Source organism: Manis javanica, chromosome 11, assembly GCF_040802235.1.
Source record: "Manis javanica isolate MJ-LG chromosome 11, MJ_LKY, whole genome shotgun sequence".
Classification (NCBI taxonomy): Eukaryota; Metazoa; Chordata; class Mammalia; order Pholidota; family Manidae; genus Manis; species Manis javanica.
This window is the reverse complement of record NC_133166.1, coordinates 34,819,159-34,841,482: the sequence shown is the minus strand read 5'-3', so window position 1 is coordinate 34,841,482 and position 22,324 is coordinate 34,819,159. Positions and strand designations below refer to the sequence as shown.

Here is a 22,324-nt window from a genome sequence, read left to right as displayed (position 1 = left end):
TGCCTAATTTATAAATTAAACTTTATCATAGGTATGTATGTATAGCAAAAAACATAGTATAAATAGGGTGGTTTCAGGCAGCCACTGGGGGTCTTAGAATACATCCTCTATGGATAAAGGAGGACTATTGCATATCTACAGTATATTTCCCTTTTTCAGAATAGAGAAAATATCCAAGGTTTTGTTAAAACGAAGTCTTCTATGACCCTTTTAGAAAGAGTCAGGTCAGTATTTGTGTTGCATTTGCATAGCTAAAGATACCTTCCTCTGTTGTGGCATTTAAAACAGAAATTTTGTTTTAGGTTTCTTTTAACGTACTACACCCAAAGCAGTTACTGCTGCAAAATGGATAGCCAAATGCATTCCCAAATTCAATCTCCTCCTTATTCAAACACAAACCTGCCCACCCCTCAGAGCCAGATCTAGTGTGCTTTAGCTCTTAGGTCAGGGCAAGGAATTAATAATAGCTAGTCAGCTACATTCTGGGGAGAACTGGCTTGTCCCAGCTCATCTCTACTGAAACATCTAGCTATGCTGGGCTGGTCGTCATGGAAACACAGCTGATGATGTGAGCATATGGCCTAGAGCCTCTGTCTCTTACATTCCCAGTGAGGGAGGGGACCTGGCACTTGAGAACAGCGTGACAATGTCCTATATTATCTGCCGTGCTTATAGAATGAAGGAGGATAGATTGCTGTGGAGAGAGCAGACCGGGGGGTGGGGTGGGTTCTCTGAGCAATTAGAACTGAGTCTGTGAACAAATGCTGAGGAAGGCCTGTGCCCCTTTAACGTGTGGAGATGGACTGGTGGAGGGTGGAGGAGTGGTGGGGAGGACCCAGGGGAACAAACAATGAATACTTACTGTGTGCCACGCACTATCATGGATCATGACAATAATTGACATTTTTGAGCACAAAGTAAGTCAAGGGACTTTACATCATTATTTCATTCAACCCATGTAATGATTCCATAAAACTGGTTCCATTATGCTTCCAATTTTTCAGAAAAGGGAACACAATAAATTCCTGCCCTCAATCATGCAGCTAGGAAGTGGCAGGCCCAGGCTTTAACCCAGGGTCATGTATCTTCAAAATGTCTGCATAACCTATGCCACCCTGTTTCTCCACTATGATTGTTTGGATAGCTTATTTTGTTCAAAAAAATTATACAGGTGTCTGCCTCTTGTTAAACATGGTCATATGACACTTTGCTTTTATGAAAGACCTACTATATCAGCACCTGTTTTGGCTAACCAAGAGAAATCTGAAGAGAATTTTTACTTTTATAACAAAAAAAGGCAAAAGGCAAAAATAGCTTTCTGAGTTTGTTTTGCAGCCAGCCATCACAGAGGCAGCTCTCACCCCAAGCAGCGAGAGTGGCCCCGCCAAGCTCTCTCCCTCGAACCACGCTCAGCCCCTCAGCATCAAGCTGTCACAGCTTTGAACTGTGTCTGGGAGCATCTGTGCCTTATCTCAATTTATTTTGTTCATCCGTTAGCAAGATGTGTCGTATGTATCAGAAAGGCCTAAGAGAGGTTATTTTTGGGATCTGAAAATGCTAAAAAAATTTCCATATAAATTAATGGTAATTGCTTTTTCACTTTTTGCCATTCCAGCTTACAAAAGTTTTAATAGGAATGCTGTACTTTTGGGTAGTGGGGGAAAGTTGTATTAATATTAGACTTCACATCATGCTTGTAAGATATGGTACAAGATGCTTGTCTCAAATACCTTCACATATAGTAAATGAGAATCTTTTGAACTGTTAATAGTATTATAGTATAATTCTCATCAGGATTTGGTGAGGTTGCTAAAATCATTTCCACTTTACAAATGAAGAGTCTTATGCTCAGAGAGGTGAAACAATTTTCCCAAAGCTACATGGCTGATGGTAAAGAAGGAATGGAAACCAGTGGGCGTCACTCAAAGCCCGTGCCCTATCTACTCCCTACTCTCCATTAGGACAAGGCAGGCTGCCTTTCCCTGTCCACTGTGGCTTCTGTTGCCATATTTGATTGACTCCAAAGCCCACTCCTCTCTGACTGAGACACTCATATATCCAACTGTTTCTCAGTTTCATAGGCAAACTTAATCTGCTCAGACCAGAACAACCCAAACCATAGCCATCACAACTAGAATACCCAAGGTGGCCAAAGTGGATCTAATAGTCTTCTCCCCAAAAGCTGTCTCTCCTCCCTCTTGTACTCCAATCTCAATAGATGGTATCATCATTTACCCTACTGCTTATTCCAGTAACACAAGGGTCATCATTAACATCACCCTCTCCCTTCTCTTTTTCATATCTAATCCATCACTGAGTCCTATTGGCTCTACTTTGCTAGTCTAGCCTCTCCACTACCCTAACCTAGGCCATTACCATCTCTTGTCTGGATTACTGCAAGAGCCTCTTAACAGGCCTGCATGCCTCCACTCTTTTGTCTTTTCAACCCTGTCTTCACTGCAGCAGCCTCTTATGATCACTCTTTTGCTTAAATAATTTCCTTTGACTCTTTGGAGAATGTCCAAAATCTTTAACGTGGCTTATCTGTCATGTTATAATTGCTTTTGTGTTCTCATAGCATCCTCTAATTTTCTTCGCAAAACCTGTCATGTTTATGATTAACCATGGCATTCACTATGGGTGTGATTATCTGTTTGATGAGTCTCTGCAGAAGTGTCTACACCCTGCATTCTAGTCCTCATTATACCATTAACTGTCTGTGCTGGTTTCAGCAAGAAGCAAGATTATTGCTTTTGGGCCAGTCTCTACTGTGTACCTTAGGTTGTGTGTCTGTGTCCTCTGCTGAACTCTGAGTTCCTTTGGGAAGAATTGACTAGAAACCAAGTCCATCTTACCTCAGAACCTAAAGTTCCTAATTCTTGCAGCAGAACAAGAATTAGGAAAATAATTGTGTAGATGGGGAAACTGGAGGCCAGAGTGGCCAAGTGATCTGCCAACATCACATAAGGTCAGAACAGAAACCCCAGCCTCCTGGCTCTTGATCCACGGTCTGCTCCTTTAGCCCACTGCTTTCCCAGCAGCAGCACCTGGTGGAGGCTAAGGGGAGCTGACAATGAATTTCCCATGTCTACCTTGAGTGCTGGCAGCATGAATTACAGGCTTTGTGGGGTTTCTGCACCCCTCTTCCCAGCTCAAATCCATATTAAAGCTTAGCTCCAGATGAAGCCTGCAGGTTGTCCTCACTGGTCCAAGCCAGTTCTCATTGGCTCTGTAGTGGCCCTGGGGGGCCTCTGTGTGAAGGGGATGTATTGCTATCTGACCCCAGGGAACCTATCTGGGTTTCAGGATATCACCTTGAAGTCTTTGACAGAACTTTCCTTGGGACCCACATGGCACATCTTCATGAATATGACGAGCAGGCATCCTCTCGGTGGACAAATTGGGAAAGCGAGCAGCTTTGGAAGCCCATGTTAAACAACCTCCTTTACCCCAGCTATAGCTTTGCCTCAGCTGGGGCCTTGGACTGCCTTCCTTCAGGGCACAAACTGCCCCACCGGAAGCTGTGGTCTGAAAGAGGTTCTGAGCCCTAGAAATTCTTCTCCTCCTCTGGCCATTTCTCTTTATTCCGTGCAATTTGTTCAAAGCTGATTCACCACCTACTTGTTAAGATGAGGTCTAGAGGACTCTGCCTGCATATCTATTGTTCTTACCCACCTAAGTCAGGGCTCTTCCCCTCCTGGAGTTTATACTATAGGGAAAGAGAACAGCAGAAAGTCTGGGGTGGTTCTGGGGAGTCACCCAAATTGTATCCACTCACCTTTCAGAATCAGACATGGGCACGTTAATAGGACCTTGTGGGCACAGGCCGACTGAGGAGTCAGTTAGAATGGTGGAGGAGGGACCCAGGGAGAGGCAGTGGGTAATGGGGAGCCAAGGGCATTGGACTGGAAGTCAGGAAGCCTCAGTCTGTCCCTCCCCTGATGTGTGACCTTGGACAGGTCTCGTCCCTTTGCTGGGCCTCACTGTCCTTGGCATGATCCAGGGAGTTGGTCCAGTGATAACCAGGATCTCACTCTGTTTAGACATGCCTGATGGGCTGTCAAGGGCTCATTAAACAACCAGAGCAGATTAAATTTTCCCCAAATGGTATGTACAGCCTGCACATACATGCACACATCCATCTTACGTGACATGTTTGATGATCTTAGGTGGTTAGAGGATGAATATACATATATATGTATATATATATATATTTAAATAAAGTATATTAGGGAAGACAAATAGTATGCAATTAAAGGAGCAATATATTTTGTCTTAGGAAATAATTTTCATTACTTGTTTAAAGTTTCATTAACTACAAGTATGTGTGGCACACAGATAAAGCAAAACACATGAAAGTGGTATGTAAATGACTGATACTTGAGCAGTATGGATTAAGAGAATTCATTTTCCCTGAAGACACTGAACCTGCTTAACCTTTTCCTCTGCACTGATCTTCTTTTCCAATAATGAGAACAACATGTCTGGTCATGGTTCCTTTTACACCTTCTCTGTTGTGAAACTCAGAACTAAACGCAAAACCCAATTTCAGAAATTTTACTGATCTTTGTATTGGCAGGTATGTGTTCTCCTTTGCTTGAATCTGATTTCCCTCCTACTTCTAAATTATCGTTTCTCTGTGGAGTCTTCCATCTTAAGCTGTGGAAAATAAAAAGTGGAAATGTGCCCATTAGAGAGACATAACATTCAGAATTAGAGAACTAAAAAAAACATACATCTGCTGAACAGAGACTGATACTAGCTGCGTCCTTCGCAGTTTTCAATATCCTCTTATGTCACTTTTGTCTTCAGTCACAAGACTCAAAGCTACCTATTGGGGTAAAGATTATCATTATCCCCGTGTCACAGATGGGAAAGTGAGGCAGGAAGCAGCAAGAGGACCTGGTCACATGAGTTTAGAGTCAAATCTAAGTCATTGACTCCTATTTCCAGATTGCTACTGTGTCACCATAATTTCTTTTTGTTTCTGGTCTTTTAAAAACAAGCCGTACAGCCCCCGCGGGGCGGGCGGGAGCAATGGAGGTGAGAATTGAAGCGGGTGCAGAATGCCCAGAGCTCCTGAGCTGGAAGCAGGTGGTCGCCGCGAGCCCTACTTACCCTGGCCTTACTTCCTGGCCAGGCGGCGTCAGACCGCTGCTGCTGGGCGCCCGGTTGAGCCCACCTGGTGCGCGGCTCCGCTGCAGCGGCGCGCGGGCCCTGAGCGCCCCCGGCTGCCTTCATCAGGCACAGGCCGGCTTGAGCCGCATGCACAGCCGCTTCTGCCCAGTTGGCTTGGCTTTTCACAGGCTCAAAGCTTCTTACCTTAGTGATCACAGCCTGTTAGCACCCCTTGCCCGCAGTGCCGGCGGCTCCGGGTGACTGCTCACTGCCCCAGCGCGCCCCAGCTCGGGGCCCTTCCAGGGCCGCGCACCCAAGCGCGTCACTCGCCAGCCTGGGCCCCCTGCCCCGCCTGCGCTGCTTCGGATCTGCCCAACCCGTTTCTGTGCTCTGGCCCTCTCTCCTTACTGTTACCTGCACAATTTGCTCTGAGAGCAAAAGTCTGATTTACTCAGTTCTTCGGGTTTCCTCAAGCTCGGGGGCTGTGAGAGATGTTGGGGATTGTGGCAATGGTTTCCTAGGCACGGGGAGTCGGCAGGTTTTTCTTTAAAAAAAAAAGGGGGGGGGAACCTTTCCTCCCTCACCTCCGTAATTACATAAATAAAGAGACTCAAGGGTGGAAAACATGAAAAAAGCAGAGTAGCATAAAGGAAAAATACAAACATTTCGTCTGACCATCCCTACCTCCCAATTCAAGGACAACCTCTGTAAACAGATTAGTGTCTGTCTTTCCATGTTAGTGTTTTTTATGCCTATAATAGCATACATTGTTTTCTCTATCCCCGTCCCCCCAATAGTATTTGTAGGGGTTTGTTTTTCCTCTTAGCAACAAATTATGAACATTTTCTGTGCCAGCTAACAGTCTTCTATAATATGATGTTTAATGGTTGTACAGCATCCCATTATATGGATCTATCATAATTTATTTAACCAGTGCTCTGTTGTTTGGCATTTAAGTGCTTTGCATTTTTTTTCCACTACAACAATACTGTGATGAGTATTCAAGAACTTATATTTTCATGCATTATCTCTGACTATATTCTTCAATTCTTGGAAGTAGTATTGCAGGGTCAAATAGTATGCACATATTTAAGTCTTTACTCCAGGAGTTCCACAGTGGGTTTAAAACATAATTTTATGTGGTGTAAAAACAACATTAGGGCAATAATAATGAATTCCTCAAAAGAAATATTATCCACAAGCCCCTTTCTCTGATGATTGTTTCTATTTGCTTTTGTGTTCCTTGCCATATGCAAAGAGAATTTTTACGTAATTATGTTTATACCTTTGTTAGGCTATTATAATTCATAGTCTCACAGGTTACAGGGTCTAATTTAAACCATTTGGCTAAAAGAGGAAAGAGTCCCACTAGAATTCAGCAAAAGGGGCTGGAGTCTAGGTAGGCTTGTTGGACCTGGAAAGGTTCTAAATCTCACGCAGCTTTCCAGAACTCTGCAAGAATTCTTGGTCACTTCAATGTTCTTCCATTTACCTAAGTCAGCTACTCTTGTGTTTTTTGCTTCTTTTCGTACAGACCTCTTTCTTTCCACTCACCTGGCTGACTTCCTCATTCTCTACTCTGTCTTTTCTCAGCTTAATATATTCTGGTTCCTTATAGCACTTGTGCTTACAGCTTCTCATTCCGTACTTGACCTCATGATCCATGTAACCTTTAAGCTTCAGCTCCTGATGTGATTTACCTGATTCTCTTGGTATTTCCCAATTTTGATTCCAAAGGATGAGAAACCTGTTAGCCCAGTTCACTCCTGTTTAAGCAGGGTTTTGCAGCAAAGTGTCTCAGAGGATGTTGACTACTCTGGACCAGTTGCTCCCCTGTGTCAGTCATCTGTGTGGAGAGGTGAAGTCACAGAGCCATATGGCACACAAAATGGTTGTTGGGGCCCACCCTGCTCAGCCAGGGCTGCAGGTGATTCAGTTCCTTAAAAAGTGATAGTGGCTATTGTAGGAAGCTGGGTTTTTATGTACAGCACAATAACAGATAAAATTATGTATTCTAGTGGTTAACTACTGTTGTATCATAAGCATATAAAGACTTCATGCTTACCCAGGGTATAGTCAGAGTAGTTCATCCCATGGATAGACTGTAATTTATTTAAGCAACCTCCTATACCTAGACATTTAAATTTAGTTCTTAAAAAAATGTTTTAAACCAATTTGTAATGAGTAACTTATCAGTATGTATTTTTACTTTTTTTGGATTTTTCCCTTAGAGGTATCAATTAGTCAAGTTTTAACTATAAGAAACAGAAAGCTTCTCTAATGGCTGGTGAAATAAGGGGTTGTTTTTCTCATATAACAAGTTCTTCAGAGGTGGGTGGCTGTTGGCTTTGGTTCTCTGGACTTGTTTCTCATGTTCATGTTCTCAGAATGACTGTTGAAGCTCTAGTTTTTAACATCAGTATTCAAGGCAGAAAAGAGGAAAAACCAGTCAAGTCTGCCTTTTTACTTTTATTATCCCAGAGTTACCCTCAGTAGACATAGACTAGGTCTCTTTGGCTAGAATTTCCAACTTGGACAGAGCATGGAAGAAAAGGGTTGGTAATGTGTATTAAACCAGCCTTCCTGGTGTCACAGAGGCTTCTCAAATGGGTTGAAGTTGTCAAAAACTTCCTTCAAATAAAATCTGGCCTAGAAGCCTATTTGGAAAATCTGATGGAAGTAGAGTTCTTTGGTTGAAGTGAAGATGGCTCAGAGCTTTCTGTTGTCAGCACCCATTACCCAGTAGAAAGTATTTTCTGCTTTCCAACTGTCCGGCACCTATATCATCTTGCAGTTAGCACTCAAGTCTTCCTTCATGTGGGGATTCCCTATACATGTGTAGATTTGGAAGGTAGTTCTCATCCCCTATTAGGAAGCCTATTAGGATTCTTCTCCTTCTTTGCAAAATAGGAGGCATGTGATTTCAGTTCAGTCAATTGGACATTCTTTCCTGCCTTTGAATTATGAGCATGTGACAGTGTGGGGGCGATTGGAGGTCATTTTCCTCTCAGCAGCAATGCGCATGCACCTGACTTTTCTTGCTCTGTGGCCTGAGGTGTGGTTTCAGCTGCCTAGCCCTCTGGAATTTTCTTGTTTCTGGCCTGTTCTCAGAACCTCATTGTATAGCTTCTCATTGATTCTGTAAGCCTCTGAGGGTTTTTTTTTTTTTCAGTGCATTGACTTTTGGCCAAGGTAGTCAGGGTTACTTTGTCTTGTTTATAGCCTCAAACCCTGGCTAATATACACCTTCCCTAGCAGTCCCATGAACGATTCTGCAAAACTTCTAGGGTTGCAAGGGAGCATAGTTTAAAATCTGCTGCCTTAGGATAAACCCCTTGGAATGGAATTAAGGGACAAAGGTACAAATACTTTAAAGTTTTTTGATAATTATTGCCAAAAAGAGTTCTAAAAACATTGTGTAAATTTAATTAGCCACAAACATTGGGTATTAATCATTGTTTTAACTTTTGCTAGCATAGTGGCAGGGGAATGGTCCTTTTAATGTTTTAATTTGCACATACTTGAGAATATGAAACTAAACACTTTTCCTCATGTTGACTTATGATTATGTTTCTATTTATGGAAGATGTCTGTTTATTCAAGCTTTAATTTTTCTTTTTATGATATGAACTTCATATCATTTAGATATTCATTCTTTGAATGCTTACTGCAAACTTTTTTTTTAAATTTTATTTTGGTATCATTAATCTCCAATTACATGAAGGACATTATGTTTACTAGGCTCCCCCCCTGACCAAGTCCCCCCCACATCCCTGTTCACAGTCACTGTCCATCAACATAGTAAGATGCTGTAAAATCACTACTTGTCTTCTCTGTTGCAAACATTTTTCTTAGTCCGTTTTTCTTTTTCTTTTTCTCTTCTCTTTGTACGGAAGCTTCACATTTTTTTATGTAGTAAAATCTGTTCATCTTTCCCTTTGTGATTTTTTCTTTTGCTCGAATGCTTTAAAAGTCACTATTCCTCTGAAGATCTGATAAATAGTGAATTCAATTTCCTGCCAGTTTTTTCTGTGATTTGGCTTTTATATATTTAATTCTTTAATCCATCTAAGATATACTTTTGAGTATTGATAAAGGTATGAATCTAAATGATTGCACTGGTTTTTTAGATATATGTGCTTCTATGAATAAGCCAAGGCTCTGGGTTTTGTTTTGCTTTGTTTTGGATTTTAGCAATGCAAACAACATTGTCCAGGGAGCTGGGGCTTGTTATTGAGATAAATGTAAGTGAAATGGAGAGAGAACCTTAGATAACTGAGATGGGAACAAAGAGAGAGGGCACCACTGAAACAGAGAAAGCAAAGTTGAAATAGAGACTGAAATAGAAACAAAGAGAAGTGAAGAATCAAAGGTCAAAGAGCCAAGGGAGAGAAACCAAGATCCAGTGCCAGCGAGGATTTGGATGCCTCAGGCCTGGAGCTTGGATTGGTGACCAGAGGCTGTGGGACTGACAGAGGCTGAGGTGACGTCACGGGGCAGCAGTGGAGGGTCTCCTTCTGCCACGTGGCCCCATCCAGCTTCAGCCTGTCCCATGGGTCTGGGGAGGTTTCACATTTCATTTGGACCCCCCAATTTCTCCATCATTCTCCAGTTGGCTCCAGGTCTAGGGAATCTCAGCAGCACGGTGAGAATCTTTCCTTTCCCATCTGGGTCTCCCTCCTCTCTGGTCAGCTCTCCAGTCAGCCTTCAGGCCAGCACTCAAGGAATGATGAGATCCTGGAGACCAGTCATTTAAAATGGTCACCAGTGGGGGCTCTATAGGCCAAATATCTCAGCCTGAAGCCCCATTATTACCCTTATCAGAGGGGTTAAGGAACTGTGCTCATCAGTAAAGGGTAGCTGTGGGACTCAGACTCTCGTCCTAATTCCAAATCTTATAGTTCTTTACCACTCATCAAGATATTGGGTAAATTCTGTATCTCCATTAGAAATTCTCTTCCCTAAAATGCTTCCTTTTTATCTCTGCTTATCCAGATGTCACCTTCTCATCACTCTGGCCTGCAGGGATATTTCCCACATCTGATTTCCTATAGCTCAGTCTTCATATGAGGTGTAACTTACAGTCCTGTCTTCTACTCTTATCCAAATATTGTGGTGTTTTCATCTAGTCCCCTAAACTGAGTTCTACCCTGGACCGTGCATTTTACCTCTCTGGACTTCTTGCACTACTTCATACTATGCTGCCCAGTTGCTGAATCATTCACATTGTATCACTACAGAAAAGGGAAGGCAACCATTAAAGGAAAATGTGTTATGAAGCCAGCTACTGTAGTAGGTGACTAGAGCTTAATCCCTTTGGGAAATTATGAGAAATAGTGCAGAATACTCACTTCTGGATTTTTCTAAACAAAGGTGAGGGAAATGCATCTCCCTAAGGTCACTGGCTGAAGACTTCTCTGGAAGCATGAGATGGGACAAGGGGAGTAGGACTTAATTCCCTGGCTCAGACTGCTCGTGGCCAGAATGGACTTCCACAGTTCAGAAAAATCCTTCAGGTAAAGAGGTGAAATTCTTGGAGCTTTGGGTCCCTTAGTACATTGAAAGGTCCTAGTATATAGGCTGGACTCAACTCAGCAATGAATGAAAATATGTGTTCTCCCCCGACTTTTGCTCCATAGTGTTATCAAATCTTTGATTTTGCTGATTGTAGAGGTGAAAAACTACCAATAAAACAAAGATACATTTAATTCTCATGTATATTATAATTCACATTGACTTTTAAAATAAAAACTCACCATCTAATACTTCTCTAACTATAAAGGACTCTTACATGTTCCAGTAAATCATCACACCCTCATCCCACCCTATGAGATGTGTTAACTGTTACTCCCATTTTAATACTAAAGAGAGGAGCAAAGAGGTTTAGAGACTTGCCCTAAACCATGCAGTTTGTTAGCGGTGGGGTTGGAATTTGACATCAGATTTTCTTCAAAACTCATGCTTTTTCTATTGTGCCCTTTGGAAAACTTTTATCTTCTAAAAACATAGTTTACACCAGCCATGTTTAACTGTTCAGTTTCTTGATCTATAAAACAAAGAGTAATGAACATCTATTGCTTGTGTCTCTCCAGCATCCCTTGCCTGTTCTTCTATTAGCATCAATATTTTCACCTGGGAATTTGTTAGAGCTGCCAGTTCTTGGGCTTTTCTCTAGACCTACTGAATCAGAAACTCCTGGGTTGGGGCCCAGACATCTGTGTTCTAACAAGCCCTCCAGGTGATTTTCATTCATGCTGAAGTTTGACAAACACTGGCTTAGGGGGAGGAATGTAAGTGGAGTCATCTTACCAAACTCAGGGGAAACCCTGCTTAAGACAAGAGCCACAGAGCAAACACAGCTGAGCGTTACAGAGAGTGAAAGAGCACCGAAGACACCATTTGAGTCTCTGAGGTTAGCGCAACAGCTGTATCATTCTGTTACATGGACCAGTAAGTTCTTTTTATTTCAGTTTGAGTTGGACTTCCATCACTGGCAACCAAACAAGTTCTGACTGTCAAAGGGAACATTTTTTCCCTCCTATGCTTCCAAGTGGGGAGATTCTCACTGAGCCTTGGTTCTTTGGTCTTTAAAGTGTGGTTCTGAGATAAGTAGAATCAGCATCACCAGGGAATTTGTTAAAAACAGTTTATCAGACCTACAGATCAGGGTTCTGGGGATGGAGCCCAGCAATCTGTGTTGTAATAAGCCCTCCATGTGATCCTGATGCTCATTAAAATTTAAAAATCACTAGAGTAAGACTCCTAGCCTCTCTTCCCAATCCTTATCCATCCTTCTTACCTGATTAGTAAGTTGGAAGAATGATCTGTGCATGCTCAGTTTAACTCCCTCTTCTCTTTTGCTTTGGGAGCCAGCCTGAGTGAATGAGGCAGTTATTCTGTGTTCCTGTATGCCACAAGTTTCACTGAGGCAGATCCCCATAAGATGAGGCCTGTAGCGTTTCCAGCCTGTTTGTAACTTGGCAGTAGGTTTATTCTGGAAACATTGTAAGCAAGTGCATTTGCTTCACATCTCAGCTATATATCCATTCTAGCTCTAATCAATAATAAAGCTGACATTTTTATCTCCATCTATTGGTCTGCGTTCTGTTTCTCAATTTTTCAGAACTTGGGTGGGGAAGAGGGATGTTATTTACTGGGTCCCCTAAAGCCCGAACACTGACCAATATAGAGGGTGGAGTTTAGACCTCTCAAACCCCTTCCCTTCCAACATTTAGGATACTGTGCCTCACACTCTCCCTCTAGGGCTCCAGAGGGCCCAAGAAGAAAACCTTGTTTGTTCTCACCAGACAAGTGGTATTGCACCTGTGGGAGACCTTAGTATTCCATGCCCAACAAGGCACAGGAGGGAAGATTGCAATCACAAAGGATTTCCTTTCAGTTCTTTCCTGTAACAGTGTAATTCTGTGGGGCAGGAACAGGGCCTAGAAACCACTGCATTTTAAAAGCTTCCTACGAGCTGTCTACCTTGCCTAATTATCAGGTTCTACCAGCTGTCTAACCTAATTCCATATGGCTGTATTTGAAGTTTTGCCTTTCTGTTCTGGAGGCTAGAGATGTCTTAGTTTATCATTTGAAATAAGAAAGGACCTCCATTTTCTCTCTAACACTTTCTAAATCTTTTCTGAATTTTTTTATAAACCTTTTAAACAGCTATAGTCACGGTCCTGGCAAGGGTGTGGGCGAAAGAGATACCTGTTTGGAGCTCCATAAGCCAGGCCTGGATGCTACAGGGAGCTTGATTTTCAGGGCTCAGTCCCCTTAGAGTAGCAAGTGTGCCTCTTTGGAAAGTTGCTGGAGGGAAGAAAGAGATAAAGCAGCTATCAGAGTTCAACCTGAATGAAGCAGGATGACTTAAGTATTTTTTATATATTGACACTGATTCTCACACTTTCTGAAATAGTTCATCCTCCCGGATTATCTATTACATATTTTTATATAATTAGATCATATCTGTATAGCTTTGGCTCCTACTTTGCCCATATCATTAAAAATTATTCATAAATGTAATTTTATATTTTTTGGACTTAAAAGAAACAGACATTAAAATAAAAAACTTACACATCAAAGAACACTCTCAAGAGAGTGAAGAGTCACAGAATGGGAGAATATATTTGCAAATCACATATCTGATAAGGGTTTAATATCCAGAATATATAAAGAACCCTTAGAATTCAATAACAAAAAGAAAAAGATTCCAATTAAAAAACAGGCAAAGAAAACATGCAAATGGAAAATTAGCATATGAAAATATGTTCAACATAATTAGTCAATGGGGAAATACAAATCAAAACTATAATGAATACCACTTCATACCTACTAGAATGGCTATAATCAAAAAATGGAAAATAACAAATGTTGATGAAGGTGTGGAGAACCTTCACATTTTGCTGGTGGGAATGTACATTTGAATGGTATAGCTGCTGTGGAAAACAGTTTGGCAGTTCCTCAAAAAGTTAAAAATAGAATTACTATTTGACCCAGCAATTCCTCTCCTGGGCATATACCCTAAAAGATTTGAAAACAGGAACTCAGGTACTTGTACACAAATTTTCATAGCAGTATTATTCACATAGCCCAAAGGCAGAAATAACCCAAACATAACCCAAATGTCCATCAGCAGATGAATGAATAAACAAATTACAGTATATCCATATAATGGGATACTAGTCAGCTATAAAATGGAATGAAGCATGAATATGTGCTACAACACGGAGGAATCTTAATTATACAAATGAAATATACCAGACACCAAAGACAAATGTATATTCCACTAACCTGAAATGTCTGGAATAGGAAAATTTCATAGAGACAAAGTAGGTGAGAGATTATCAAGGGTTGCGGGTAGGAGAGAATGAGGAATTGAAAAAAAAAAGGTAAAGTCAGAGAAATGGGAACTAGAAAAACTTACCTGCGATAACTGAATATCCTGCCAGTCTGTTTTTCTTTTTAATCTCTTCATAATGATTAACTACAAAATTTTTGGATCTCAGAGATCCTGGGTTCAAATATACAATAGTTTACTAGCTATATGATGTATCTGTATGGCTTTTTTGTAAAACCCAAATAATAATAGAACCCACTTCAGATGGTTGATTGGTGGATGAAATTACATACTATGTTTTAAGCAATTAGTACCTCCAGGCTATGGTAAGTGTTCAGTAATGGTAACCACTATATGTATCTGTTTTATTTTATTATGCTGGAATTGTACTGTATATACTGATTTGTACTTACTCTTCTCACTTTCTTATCTAAATAAAAATTATTTTTAATGGCCATATAGTTTTTATGCTATGGCTATAGCATCATTTATTTAATTAAGTCCTTATTGGATGTTTAAATAGTTTTGATTTTTCATTATTTTAAAAAAATACAGTAGTGGACACCCTTGCTTGATTCTCCCTGGTAGCCAGACCCGAAGAGGGCATTGTACTTTGGCCCTGCTCAGGCCTTCTGGGCTGTTGGGCTCCCAAGGCAGAGTGCTACATTGAGTGGGAGACAGAATCTGAGTCCCAGTCATGTTTCTGCTCTGTCTGTAGGCAATGCTGGGGGCCCTTTTTCTATCTGGGCCTTTGCTTCCCCATCTGTAAAATGAGAACTTTAGAGGGAAGGATCTCAGGGTGCCTTTTCTGCTCTAAGGGTCTGTGATTCTCAGGTGATCTTCCACTAAGCTGTGGATTCCTCCAGCTCCATTGTGGCCTTCCTCAGGGCTCTGTGTGCACACGCTTGAGCGTGTGTTTCAGTTTCTATTCTTAGCAGCATGATATTTAAACAAGGAATAGATTTGTGCCGTCTGTCTCATCTCAGATGCATGCAGCTCCTGCTGGTATGTTTCATTCCTCATTCATTCACATTGGAAGCAGTGGCCCTTTAAGGAAATAAGTAGATGGTGCTCTTCCATCAGCCATGGTAAAGGTGGAATGCTCACTGATCTGGGGGGGCTGGCCCTTTGTGGTCATCAGGCCTGGGCTTTATCTGACTCAGCTGTAGATGAGGTCAGGGGAATCTTAGTTTCAGCGCCTCCCTCCACACTCCACCCCCAGATCCCTCCTCTGGGATGGGTCAGGGATGGTATGTAGGCAATGGTGGCTTTTAGAGATGATGAGTAACAACATTCCAGATGAGAAGGTCATTGTTTGTCCTGAAATAAAGAGTGGACATGGATGAGTCTACTCTCCTCCAAGAGTTCTCATTCATGGAGGTGTGTCAGAATTACTGGATATTTAAATATACAAATTCAGATTCTTGGTCTGCAACTTCAGAGATTCCTCTTTTTATATATATATATATATGTATGTATATATATATTTATTTATTTTGGTATCATTAATATACACTTACATAAGCAACATCATGGTTAGTAGACTCCCCCTATTATCAAGTGCCCCCCACATACTCCATTACAGTCACTGTCCATCAGTGTAGTAAGATGGTATAAAGTCACTACTTGTCTTCTCCGTGCTGTTCAGAGATTCTTATTTATCAAGTCTGGTGTGGAGCCCAGGTTCTTCATTATAAGACACTAAAGGGGATTCAGATATGCATCCTCTGTGGAGAACAGTGGTATGTCATAGATTTGCAAACCCTTAAAGCTCACCAAAGCCAGACAGGTAATATCAAATGGGTGGGGTGTGACCTGGGTGCTCCTGACTCTGAAGAACAGGAGCATCCATACCTTCTCTCAAGGGCAGCCTGTACTTACCTTTAGTCAGTTGTCATCTAATGCTGGCCTGATGTTGCTAGATGTTTCATTTAATTTTTGCAGGAAGAGTTAGATATCCAGATTTATTTTGAGAAGTATCATATTTTTAAATACTGGCAACCAATTCAAAAAATTTTTAAGAATTGAATTGTGGGCCAAAACATATCTTTTTGCCAAATCTGGCCCTAAATCTGCTCATTTAAATCTCTTGACAACACTTTAGCCAGACAATTGCTCAAGTCACATTCAGTAGCCTTCGTGATGGTTGGCATCTCCCTGTCTCTGTGTTGTAAGGCTCTGCAGAGTTCTGGATAACACCCAGCGTGACATGGAGCTAAGTGCTCTGAGCAGGGGAATCAGGAGACCTGTATACTGCTAACAACTTGCTAGGTGACATGGCAAAGAAATTCCTAGTCACAGGATTTCTTTTGGTAAGTGTCTTGCCTGAGGGTTTCAGCCCCGGGCAAGTTCACTATGGATTTGGTGAGACTGAGAAATGACAATGGAACATTATTGGGGTAAAAGGGCTTATACCCAGCTTTATTCTCCCAGTGGTAGGTCAGGCACTAGAATCATGTCTGCATCCAGCAGTCTGCAGGTCCGTAATCCACCTCCATCTCTGCCTCCGTCTAGAGCATTGGGTGGAGCTCTTTATGTAGTGACTCAGTCAATAATAGCTCACTACTACTGGGTGTGTAAGCAGTAGCTTAGCAATAGGTCAATAATATCATCAAGTAGTTCAGGGTCAGGTGAGAATCCTGGCCATAGAAACTTCCATTGTCCCACAATATGGTAAGGGATGATTGCTACTGTTCTTTCCAAGTTTCCAGGTCATTCTTAGGAAGATTTATGCACTTACTTATTTTCTCCCAGGTACTTGAGAAGGAAACTTTTCATATTTCAATTCTTGAAATGGCCTGAATGCCAACTAGTTCTTTCTGTCCCATATTCTCCTATGTCTTCAGTGATTTGTTTTTGTAGGGGACTTTCTTTTTGCTGTAGGCATTTGGGATATTTTCTAAGGGCAAGAAAGAAGTTTTGGAATAGAATGTGCAGGTGGAGTTGATCACATAGACTTCTTGCTTGATGAACATTCAGCTTTCAGTCAAATAAAAAATAAAGGAAAAATAGAGTTGATATAGGGGACATCTTGAAGTAAAAAGACATTTCCTTGATAGCTCAAATAAAACCCTGCAATTAAATCTTTTCTCTCTGTAGCTTTGAGAATTATTTCATTCACCATAAAATTCACTTTTGAAAGTGTACTATTCAATGATTTTTCATATATTTACAGAGTTGCATAACCTGTAAACTATCTAATTTCAGAATGTTTTCATATCTCCAAAAAAGAAACCTTATACCTCTTACCACTCTGCATTTTCTTCTCAGTCAACCTCTAATCTAATTTTTGACTCTAGGTTTTCTGATTTTAGACCCTTCATATAAATGGAATCATACTATAGGTGATCTTCTGTGACTGGCTTCTTTCATTTAATATAATGTTTTCAAGGTTTATCCATGTTGCCATGTATATTAGTACTTCATCCTTTTTTACTGTCAAATTTCACTGTATAAATATTCCACATTTTGTTTATCCATTTATCAGTTGATTAACAGTTGGTTTATTTGCACTTTTTGACTTTTATGAATAATGCTGCTATGTACTTGCATTTTCTCCTTCTTTTGACAGTTTTTTGTATGGACATATGTTTTAATTTATCTTGGTATATACTTTAGAGGTGGAATTTCTGGCTTTTGTGGTAACTCTATGTTTAACTGTTAGAGGAAGTGCCAGACTGTTTTCCAAAGCAGTGGCACAATTTCACATTCCTACCTGCTATAATCTGTCTTTTTGATTATAATCATCTAATGGGTGTGAAGTGATAGCTCATTGTAGTTTTGAATCTACAGTTGAATATGTTCCTGATTGGCCTTAGGTCATATGCATATCATTCCCCTAATTACTGTGGCCATTGGAGGTTGATTATCTTAAATGAATTAGGGTGACATCTGGAGCTGATGGTCAGTGTCAGTTAACCCAAACTCCTGAGGGGATATTTGAAGATACTATTTGAAGGAAGGAGAAATGGACACCTAGGAGGCAACCAATACATGTTTTCTACAGGATGAGTTTGATTGCTTGGTTTCAGTGTTAGAATTGTCTTGTACGCAGGGGTTGTAATGGTGCAGAGTAGGAAGGAAAGTTTATATTCATTAGGGCTTAGGAAGAGAAGCAGCTCAGGAAATAGGTTACTAAAATATGTTCTACTGAAAATAGTTTCCTCCCTGAAGACTGTAGTCACTGGACAGGTATGTGCTCATCCAGAATGTATATATTACTGCCTCCTCTTTTTCTTTCACTGGTCAAACTATCATCAGGCTCAAAATCCCTTGAGTGCTCCTTTGCCAAATGCAGAGTTACAAAATATTAATGGATTCACAATTGCTTTAGGACCAATGCCTGATTTCCAGTTTAAATAGTGTGGCTAGTTTACTCAGGGAATAACTTTCTTCCTCTTGGATATTTTTTGAGATTTGATAAGCTTTTTGATTGCCATATTTTCTTGAAAAGAAAGGTTTTGGATTGTACTTTAGAAGAAAAAGACCCTAAGGAGGACTCTTTGGTCATTTTCTTAGTCCTGAAGGATTATGGGAAACTGCAGGCCTAGACAGATGCTGAGATGCATTTGTGGGAAGCATAATCAGCCCTTGCTCAGCACTTCGTTGACATGGATTGCTCTTTCTTTACTCTCTCCTTTCTCTCCTTTCTTTTGACATAGATAATTGCATCTGTCATTGAGGCCTTTCTGGCTATTAGTGCTGCGTAGCAAATTATCACACTACACCTTCAAAAAAATTGGTGCTTAACACAACCATTGTACCACACCAAAAAAACCTAAAGAGAATTGACAATTAAATGCCACACTTGATCCTAGACTGGATCCTGTACCAGAGGTGAAAAATGCTTTAAAGCACATAATTGAGTCAACTGGCAAAATTGGTATATGAATAGTATATTAGACAAAAGGTAATCATATCAATGTTAAATGTACCGAAGTTGATATCACTACCATGGTTATGTGAGATAATAGCCCTATTCTTAAGAAATGCACATGCAAATACTTGGGGTAAAGTGCCAAAATGTCTGTAACTTACTCTTAAGTGGTTAAAAAAATTTATCTTTATGTATGAATTATATATATGTAAATTTATCATAAATTTATACATATGAATATATATCATATATATGAAAGAGAAAAAAGAGGAAGAAAAGGGAGAAAGATAAAGAAAATGGGGTAAAATGCTCACAATAGTTAAATTTGGGTGAAGGTGTTTGGATGTTCTTTATAGATTGAAATTAATCCCAAATAAAAAGTTCAAAAAAGCACAGATAGGTTACTATTTTATTTTGCTCATAATTGGGTCAGGAAGGGCTGGCCAGAGTAGCTCTTACTTGGGGTCTCTCATGCATTTGCAGTTCGATGCCAGCAGGGGCTGCAGTCATCTAAAGATGCAACAGAGCTGGTTATCCAAGCAGTCTCACGTGGCTGGCCATTGATGCTGGTGGTCAGCTAGGAGCCCAGTTGGACCTTTGACTGGCCTGCTTACATATGGCCTCTGTAGCATCACAGTCCCAGGAGAGCCAAACTTCTAGTTTTGTTTCTCCCAGTGCAAGAATCCCAAGAGAACAGGTGGAAGCTGCATGGCTTTTTCTGACCTAGCTTTGGAAATTATACAGCATCTCTTTTGCTGCATTGTACTGACTCCAAGCTAGTCACTAAGCTGTGTCCAAGAACTTTCAGTCATGTTCCCAAACTGCCGTAATGCTTACTACATGCCAGGCACTGTTTTATGTGCTTCAAAATGTATTAATTCATTTGATTTGTACTAAAAAACCCCTTCATGTAGGTAGTCTTACTGTACTTATTTTAGAGAAGAGAAAATGAGGCACAGAGGTTAAGTTGCCAACATCACATTTTTAATGGGAGAGCTAGGATTTGAATCCAGACACAATGGCCGCAGAGCCCATGACCTCATCTACTGTACTGCCTGTATACACAGAGCTGTGATTCCTGTTACATTTGGTTAAACCGCCCATATACACTGACAATCACTGACATGCAGACTCTTCTGATGCATTAAAAAATTATGTGACTCAATTCTTACCTTCTCAGCTCTGACTTTTGCATATGTGGTTTACTTTCCCTGGAAAAATTTTCTTCCAGTTATTCATATGTTATTGATTCTTCAGGTTTTTTAGGAAGCCTTTCTTGACCATCCACCTCTGGGGTGAGTACTTCTGTGGGCACACATGCCACATACTGCTTAGTAGTTACAGCCTTTATCATGTTGCCTTAGAATTTGCCTGTTGTCTGGGCTGTTTCCCCCACTGGAATGTAAGTTCCCTGGGGGCAGGGACGTTATTTTGTTCACAAAAGGATTTCTAGCATGGAGCACAGTGCCTGGTATATAGTGTGTAAATAAGTACAAACTTATCTCTCACACCTCATATGTAATTATCACATATTCTCACATAAAAACACAGCCACTAAGACAGTCTCCCGACACATACAAAATCTGTCACATTCACTCTTGTCCACTCACGCTCAATCACTGTGACTTATTCCCCACTCTTAGTTTCTGTCCCATTTCTCACACACCCTCACTACTGCAAGCCCATCACACACACACGATTACTGTGACACAGCTCTAATCCTCAATCACTGTCACATACTGGTTTTCACACAATTATAGTCACCATCTGTACTCTTAAAACAGGATATTTACTCTCCTACAAATTGAGTTAAAATGACAACAGCTTTTTCACACACGCCTTCACATACTGTATTTTTCATACACGTAATCCCCGACAATCCCTGAGATACACAATTATGGTCACACACTGTTTACTGTCTTGTTCCAATTCCTACTGGACACCCCCCCCCCACACACACACACTCTGACACATACACGCACACTCACAGGCGAGGGGTTGGAGGGCACTGCGGTGGGACTCTGAGCGGAGCCTCGGTCAGCCCGAGAATCGCAGCCCTGCCCTCGCGGCCAGGCCCCTCCCCTCCCCGCCCCCTCATGCATATGCAGCACCGCAACCTAGCAGCCCGGCCCCCGGACGGCCATTTGTAGCGGCGCTAGAGGCTGCGTTCGGCAGGCGCTGCGGAGACGTGCGGAGGAGCGCGCCCCGAGACACTGAGGCCCCTGGCCCCTGCGGTCATCCCGCTCGTCCGCGCCTCGGGCGGGACCCGGCCAGCCCGGGCGCCTCGCTGCCGCACCGGAGCGGCCCTCCTGGCAGCTCCCGGCGCGCGGGACCCCCGCCCGGCCCCTCGCCCGCAGCCCGCCGGCCGCACACGTCCCCGGAGCCGGGCCTAGGGCGGCGGCGGCTCGGCGTGGCCGGGCGGGCTCGGCGGCGTCCCCATGGCCGCGGCCGGCTGGCGGGACGGCTCCGGCCAGGAGAAGTACCGGCTGGTGGTGGTCGGCGGAGGCGGCGTGGGCAAGTCGGCGCTTACCATCCAGTTCATCCAGGTGCCTGGAGAGGGGCCTGCCGGGGCGGCGGCGGCGGGCGGGGACTCGCGCTACCTGTGGCCGGCGGCCGCCGCGACCCCGCCCCGGAGCGCTGTACGGGCCGGGGGCCGGCTCTGTCCTCCTGCCCTGCGGCCGCGGCGCCGCGCTCCTGCTGCTCGGCGTCGCGGGAGTCGGGCTTCTCAGGAATGTGTCGGGAGGGCGGAGCTGGCAGGGTGGGAAGCCCCGAACCACCTTATCGCCCCGGCCGGGGCCCGAGCCCTCTGGGACAGGCAGCTTCTTCGCGCCGAGCTTCCTGTCCCGAGGGCCCGGGCGTGGGCTGCAGCCGCGCGCGCTGGGTTTGCAGCCGTCCGGCCGCCTCCCGCACCGTCCGAGCGATCGCCGTGGCAACTTGGCGGCGGCTGCGCGTGGTCTCCGGGCTTCTCCGCGCACGCTGAGCCGGAGCTGCCGCGTCCAGCAGTGTGTTTCTCTTTGTGTGTGTTTGCGCTTTTAAGTAGTCTCTTAGGTAATATGTCCGGGTAAGAGTGTGTGATAATGCCCGAGGGAAATGGTGGCTTCGAGGAAGTTAAGAATGTTCACCGATAGGGGTGAGACCATTTCCTAGGAATTCTTGGTGCCTTCCTGCTTCTCGTCTTGCCAAGGTGAAGTTTGGGATGGGCCAGGCTAGCAGATGACCGACCGAGTCGTGTGTCGTGTGTGCTCCAACCACCCTCCCCTCGACCCCCAATCCTTTTTGGTAGTTACAGGCGAAAGTCAGAGGTTGTCGTAACGAAAAGGGAGGTGGAATTCTTAGGATTTGCTTTTGGTAAAAGGTTTGAGTGATATTTTTCGGGATTTAAGAAAAGAGAAAGCCTGATGTATCTGCTTTTTATCAACCTAAAAGGTGTGGCATAAGCTGGGAAAAAACGAAGGTAACCCCCGTTATTAACAGGTAACAAAGATACT

At 42.6% G+C, this 22,324-nt stretch overlaps 1 protein-coding gene across 1 annotated transcript in view; it reads left to right on the top strand.

Moving 5' to 3' along the window:
- The first annotated feature begins 20,972 nt into the window (after positions 1 to 20,972).
- Positions 20,973 to 22,324, top strand: part of RRAS2 (RAS related 2) — an 80,636-nt gene continuing 79,284 nt past the window's right edge. Inside the window, exon 1 of the mRNA XM_037026720.2 lies at positions 20,973 to 21,382. Within this exon, the coding sequence (XP_036882615.1) occupies positions 21,275 to 21,382 (108 nt within the window). The 5' untranslated portion in view covers positions 20,973 to 21,274. The remainder of the gene's footprint in view (positions 21,383 to 22,324) is intronic.